The 6,294-nt window shown below is 55.4% G+C and overlaps 2 protein-coding genes across 2 annotated transcripts in view; one reads left to right on the top strand and one right to left on the bottom strand.

Annotated features, from left to right (window-relative positions):
* The window catches only part of TTC31 (tetratricopeptide repeat domain 31), a 9,720-nt gene extending 7,558 nt beyond the window's left edge, over positions 1 to 2,162 (top strand). The window contains 2 exon segments of the mRNA XM_010829870.1: positions 3 to 156; positions 241 to 2,162. Of these exon segments, the coding sequence (XP_010828172.1) occupies positions 3 to 156; positions 241 to 531 (445 nt within the window). The 3' untranslated portion in view covers positions 532 to 2,162.
* Positions 2,163 to 4,437: 2,275 nt separating this feature from the next.
* LBX2 (ladybird homeobox 2) lies at positions 4,438 to 6,286 on the bottom strand. The gene is made up of 2 exons (XM_010829716.1): positions 6,047 to 6,286; positions 4,438 to 4,979 (listed from the first exon to the last, which is right to left on the bottom strand). The coding sequence occupies exons 1-2, from the start codon at positions 6,249 to 6,251 to the stop codon at positions 4,594 to 4,596; spliced, it is 591 nt and encodes a 196-aa protein (XP_010828018.1). The 5' UTR covers positions 6,252 to 6,286; the 3' UTR covers positions 4,438 to 4,593.
* Between the last annotated feature and the right edge of the window lie 8 nt (positions 6,287 to 6,294).

The following is a 6,294-nucleotide window of genomic DNA, read 5'->3' as shown; positions in this document are numbered from 1 at the left end:
GGCGGGTCCCAGCCTGACGCAGTCTGGGAGCTAACATTCCTGCCTCCTGCAAGTCACCCTGGTAAGGGGATCAGGCCCGCTCTTATGCTGAGAGGGCAACAGAGAGAACTGGCCGAGATTGCAATCACAAGTGGTGCTGCTTTCTGCCTCAGACAGGTAAGGGGTACAGGATGCATAGGATAAGGGGGGCATGGGCAGCCCTGCTGGAAGGTGTCCAGTGGCCCCTCTCTCCTTCCTCAGCAGTACCAGCGAAGAGGAATCTCTGGGCTGCCTCCGTCAACTGAATTTCTCCATCCATTTTTCCATGTTGAGCTGGGGCCTTTAAGCCTCTTCTCTTGCAGTTGCCCTGGAAGTACTGCCCCAAGGGCCTCTGGCCTTCTATCTCCACCCTTGCATCATCCCCAACCTGAGCCAGTCTGGTCCTTCCCCCAGACTCAGAGCAGAAGACCCGGTCCTCTCCACCTCCAGGACTCCTCAGAGGGCTGGGGCATCCTGGAATTTGGGCCCCAGCATCTACCTCACACCAGATGAAGGAGAACCTGTCCCTGATAAGGCAGGGCCGTGTGTGCATCCCACGGGGATAAAGGACACGGTGTAGGAGCAGTTCATTGCATGTTGTGAGACCTGTACTCTAAAACCATGGATGGGAACAGGCTGGCAGTCATACCTCTTGACACAGAGATAGTCATACCTCTTGACACAGAGTGGATGCAGGGCTCCTTTCTCTGCATCCACTGAAATAGCCTTTCTTTGGTTCTTAAGCAGATGGCTTCTGGGAGCAGTAAGGAAAAATAAAATCCCCCAAGGCTCAAGAAGAGATCTATACAAAAATTCAGATTCTCAGACTATAACAGACCTGTCTGTAGGGGCATCTGAAGCTTGCTCTTGGTCTTGGGGAACTCACCAGCCAGAGCTCTGTGCTCAGGAATGGGGTCACAGTGATGAATAAGGCCTAAGTCTTGATCTGCAGCTTGATGGAAGCCCACTTCTTCCTAATCCCAGTTCTTACCCTGTCCTCTCCAGCCTCAGTTCTCATACCTTGCTTCCTGTCCACACTTCTACGCATATTCTGACCTCTCCTTTGTCCAGTGGTTCTGATGCTCACCTCCTTCCACTGCTAGAAGATTCACCAAGGGTATGCATTTGGGAAGCCCCTTACCAGCCCCTTCCTGGAGCTGGCAGAATCCATATATCTCCATATACCCCACCTGCTGGCTCTCATGCTGATGGAGCCTCAGCAGATACACAGGCTTCTGCTCCTTTGGTTTTACTCTTTCTCCACTCCAGCGCTGGGCATTGTAACCAGCATTTCCCCCATGTGAATTTACTTCGTTTTTCTACCCAGGATCACTGCCCCTAAAAAAAACTAAAATTCTCTAATTTCTCTATAAGAAACACGACCTCCTTCTAGTTTTTCCTCTAAGATCTTGACAGCTCCTCCTGGCTGGTTCCTCCCTGGCTCTGCTTGGGACTCTCAGTTCATTAAAATGTGGATCTGCAGGCCTCCCAGAATGCTTTTCTTTGGAGAACGGTTTATCAGGATAAATGACTCTTGCTGCCCTATGGGTCTTACTCAACACCATTTGTACCTAGAGATAGGCGGCTCTGAGACACCTCCTTTGTTTAAGGCCTTCCCAGATTCTTTTGTTTACAGTTGCAGGCCTCTTAAATACTGTATGGCGGAATGCAGGCTGTCATTACAAGTTGTGTCGCCTTGGGCAGATTTCTTAACACTTGTGCGTCAGTTTCCTCTTCTGTACAATGTGGGCAATCCCTACCTCACAGGGCTGCTATGAGGGCTGAAAGAGAAAGTGTGAGAAAATACCTACCAAAAGTCTGGAACATAGTGAGTGTTCAATAAACTGATTTTTATCTGAAATTGTCCTACACATTCATGATTCCGACGCCAGAAAGAGAGGGCTGTAACTGAACTGCCACTTATCTCACAAAGTGCCGGAGTTTGTGGGACTGAGGTTCGCAAAGCACGTCCCCTGTGCCAGTAGCATCAGTGTTGCCTGGCAACTTTTCACAAATGCAAATTCTCAGGCCCACCCTAGGCCTTCTGAATCAGAAACTAAGAGTAGGGCGCAACAGTTTATGTTTCAGTAAGCCCTCCAGGTGATTCTGAGGCATCCTGATATTTGAGGTCTGTTCTTGGACCTGGGCTTCCCTGGTGGTTCCGAGGTAAAGAATCTGCCTGAAATGCGGGAGACATTTGATCCCTGGGTTGGGAAGATCCCCTGGAGGAGGGCATGGCAACCTACTCGAGTACCCTTGCCTAGAGAATCCCATGGACAGAGGAGCCTGGTGCGCTACAGCCCATAGGATCACACAGAGTCAGACATGATTGAAGTGACTCAGCAGCAGCAGCAGCAGCAGCAGCTCTAGGACCTAGGAGAGGAGACACCCATCCAAGAGGCTATTTTGGTGTTACAGGTTTGAGTTTTGTTTATTCAAGGCTTGATTATAAGAGGTGGCAGCCCTGGGCTTCTAAATTCTATTTAGGAAGCCTTAAGTAGAGGAGGGTTCTAGCCTCTCAAAAGCAATGTCCCCTCCCCAGTGCCTCTTAGACTGTCCTAGGCTTGAATCTTCCCCAAGAGCCATAGGACTCCTGACACCTTGCCTCCACTTTATCCCACACTCACACTGCTAACTGGTAGGGTTCTGACCCAGTGCCTTAAACAAAGCAGAATGACCGAACATCGTGGTTTTCCTGAGACAGGGATTTCCAAAGGTGTGGAACTTTCTGTGCTAAAACTGGGAAAGTCCTAGGCAAACACGAATGAGTTGGTCATTCCAATTTAAAGTTTCCAGAAAGGCAGACTTTAGAAGAGCATGAAGGGAATACAGAAGGGATCCTGAACAGGAACCAGGGGAGGTATGTGTGTGTTGTATATGTGTACTGAAGAGGCAACACAGGTGCAAAGAATACTTTTTGTACATGATAGATGACAGGTTCTTAGCTCTATACTAGTTAGTAGTCATTATCTGTTCCAGTCAATGATGGGGAAGCAGGAAGGCACCTAACCAAGAACCAGGATGGCCAGCTCAGGGAAGACCTGCACTCCCTCCCCATCACATGTGGGAGGATGATTAATCAGCAGCCTTAGAAATTATCTCAGGAAAGCCTGCTGGAGGAGGTGGGCTGGGCTCTCTACCCGGCAAGCAGCTACCCCAAGCTCTGCCTCAGAGTGTAGGATCAGTCCTCCCCACCGTCCCGGGGCCACCACCACCATCCTGGTGGGGACATTTTCCCACCAGCGCAAGGTGGGGTGGAGGTCCCAGAAGCAGGGGTACGTCACCTCTCCCAGCGCTTATCACTTTGCCTGGGTCTCAGTGTAGGACTCTCCTGGGGAAAAAGACAAAAGTCGGGACCCTATTAACAAATGGCCTCAGGGTGGGGAAGGAGGAGAGGCAGGTGGGACGCTGTCACTCTGGCACCAGTCTGTTAGGTGCAAGGTCTGCCAGGCGGCGGCGGATCAAACCCCGAGTGGCGTTCTGGAACTAAGGCGACCTCTGAAGAGAAGTGACGTGAAAGTCGCTTAGTTGTGTCCAGCTCTTTGAGACCTCATGAACTATACAGTCCATGGAATTCTCCAGGCCAGAATACTGGAGTAGGGATAGCTTTTCCCTTCCTTGGGGAATCTTCCCAACCCAGGAATAAAATCGGGGTCTCTCGCATTGCAGGTGGATTCTTTACCAGTTGAGCCACCAGGGAAGCCCAAGAATACTGGAGTTGGTAGCCTATCCCTTCGCCAGCGGATCTTCCCGACCCAGGAATCGAACCTGTGTCTCCTGCATTGCAGGCGGGTTCTTTACCAGCTGAGCTACCAGGGAAGCCCCAAGGCGGGGGCTAAAGGAGGGGTTGGCAGCTATCAGAGTCCAGTGCCCTTCCCCTCACCCAGCGTCCCTGGAGCAGAAAGCTGACAAGCACCAGATCTGAAGGCTGGCTGGATGCCTGGGTCTACATCCTGATTTAGGGGTTCTTCTTTTGTAAAACGGACATAACCGTATCACCTACCTTATAGGGTTGCTATGAGAGTTAAAGGAAACATCGGATTTACAGCGCTCGGCACAGTGCAAAGCATGGAATCTTCGCAATAATCAGGAGGTTTTGCTCTGGGCGCCAGGATTGAGGAGTGCTGCGAGAAGGCAATGGCACCCCACTCCAGTACTCTTGCCTGGAAAATCCCATGGACGGAGGAGCCTGGTAGGCTGCAGTCCATGGGGTCACTAAGAGTCGGATACGACTGAGCGTCTTCACTTTCACTTTTCACTTTCATGCATTGAAGAAGGAAATGGCAACCCACTCCAGTGTTCTTGCCTGAAGAATCCTAAGGACGGGGGAGCCTGGTGGGCTGCCGTCTATGGGGTCGCAAAGTCGGACACGACTGAAGCGACTTAGCAGCAGCAGCAGCAGCAGCAGCAGCAGCAGCAAAGTCTGGACTTTATTCTCAGCAATCGGGGAAGGTGGGCGTCTGGACTGTGAGCCGGAAGGGGCGCGGATCGACACCCTCCCTCCTACCCCGGAACCCGGACAGGGAGCGGGGGCGCGGAGGTCAGCGCCGCAGAGCCCTCGAGGCAGCTTTGCCTTCAATCGTCCACCTGTATCTCCTCGTCAGAAAGGTGGAGCTCAGAGTCAGGCCGGGCGGGGCCAGGGCCGAGGCCAGGGGCGCCGTCCGGCAGCGCGAGGCGGCACTGGGCTTCTGGGGACAGCGAGCGCAGCGAGGCCAGGTCGGCGCGCATCTCCTCCACGTCGCGCTTGAGCTTGGCGCGCCGGTTCTGGAACCACGTGACGACCTGCGCGTTGGCCAAGCCGAGCCGAGACGCCAGCCCGTCGCGCTCGGACGGCGCCAGGTACTTCTGAAAGACGAAGCGCCGCTCCAGCTCCAGCACCTGCTGCGCGGTGAACGCCGTGCGTGACTTCCGTCGTCTGCGGCCAGCCTGGCCAGAGCCCAGCGCGCCTGGGGCCGCGCGGCCTGCGGGGACAGGGTGGGGGTCAGCCAGGATCCTAGCCTGGGGGAGTCAGACTTCGGTCCTCGAGGAGAAGCGGGCGTGGGGTCAAGTCAGAGAGGGGGGAGGTTTGGTGCGGAGCCAGAAGGCGAACCCGAGCCAGAGCCGCGGACCCTTCCCGAACTTTTCGAGGGGCGACGGTGGTGTTTCAGCCCGGGGGGTGGGGCGCAAAGTGGAGCCGGCCTCAGGGTACCCTTGGGAGGCAGAAGGATAAGGGCATCTCGCGGGGTCGGGGGACTGGGAGGAAGGCGGGACAAGCCAGAGGAGAACGGGCGCACCGTCTGGAGTACAGGGCGGGGACTCTGAGGCCTTCCGGAGCCCCTGCTGGAGCGGACTTGCAGATCAGGCCGGCACCAGGGGGGGGGGCCGACCATGGTCAGAGTAGGGGCAGCCAGCTGGCAGAACCCTAGCCAGCCAGGGTTCTGTAACAGAACCCTGATCATGCCCTGTTTTAAACTCGTGGGTGTCGGGCATTCTGGGCTTATTCGTTTTGGATGACACAAGCACACTCTCTTCGGGCCCAAAAGGGGGAGAGTGGGGTACAAAGGGCGAGGAAAAGCAGAGTCCAGAGTCCCGCGGCCCTTGCGGCTCTAGGGCCCCTCTGCTCCTTCAGCCCTCTCGAGAAGAGAGCAGCTTGGAGCGGAGCTTGGTCACCCGGCGAGGCCCGAGCCTCACCTCCCAGCATTTTCTTTGCGGTCCTAACCCTAGCTCACTTATTTACAGCCTTTTGTCTCCTCTCCGGCCTTTCTCTGTCGCGATTGCTCCGCCTACAGCGAACGGACCCAAGGGTCGCTCAGTTCTCGACAGTCTGGTCCTTTCCCCCGGGGCTGACGGCCTCCAGGAGCGGCAGCGGAGCCTGAGAACTAACGGCGGGGAGGGGAGGAGAGGAAGAGGCAAACCCCGGCACATGGGCCGCGGGCAGGGTGCAGGTTAGGGTAGCGGCCAGGGTGAACGAGGGTTCGAGACCAGGAACCTGGAAGAGAGGAATGGGGAGAAGGCCAAGTCACAGTGTGCGACCTCGCCAGAATTATACCTTCAGAGGGCTGCGGTGTGTGCCCGTCAAGTCCGCGGAAAGTTTTACTAGTCAGCTCCTCCAGCGCGCACAGCGGCGACGTGGGACCCTGGTTCGACTCTGGAGGCCGCGACACAGAGGGCCTTCGGGGAATCATGCACGAGCCTAGGATATCTGCGATGCTGAAGGATGTTAGGGATGTCCGGGGCTCGGATCCCGAGCTCATGGCCAGCGGGGCTGTGGCGGGCCAGCCGCCTGCCGCGCTCGGC

Source organism: Bison bison, unplaced genomic scaffold (assembly GCF_000754665.1).
Source record: "Bison bison bison isolate TAMUID 2011002044 unplaced genomic scaffold, Bison_UMD1.0 scf7180017864508, whole genome shotgun sequence".
NCBI classification, from domain to species: domain Eukaryota; kingdom Metazoa; phylum Chordata; class Mammalia; order Artiodactyla; family Bovidae; genus Bison; species Bison bison.
Note: the sequence above shows the minus strand (reverse complement) of the source record. Positions and strands in the feature narration are given on the sequence as shown.

Coding starts and splice junctions, on each gene's coding strand:
- LBX2 (XM_010829716.1), bottom strand. CDS start 6,251: ATGAGCTCGGGATCCGAGCCCCGGACATCCCTAACATCCTTCAGCATC. Junction 4,980..6,046: donor CACACCGCAGCCCTCTGAAG/GTATAATTCTGG, acceptor CTGTCCCCGCAG/GCCGCGCGGCCCCAGGCGCG.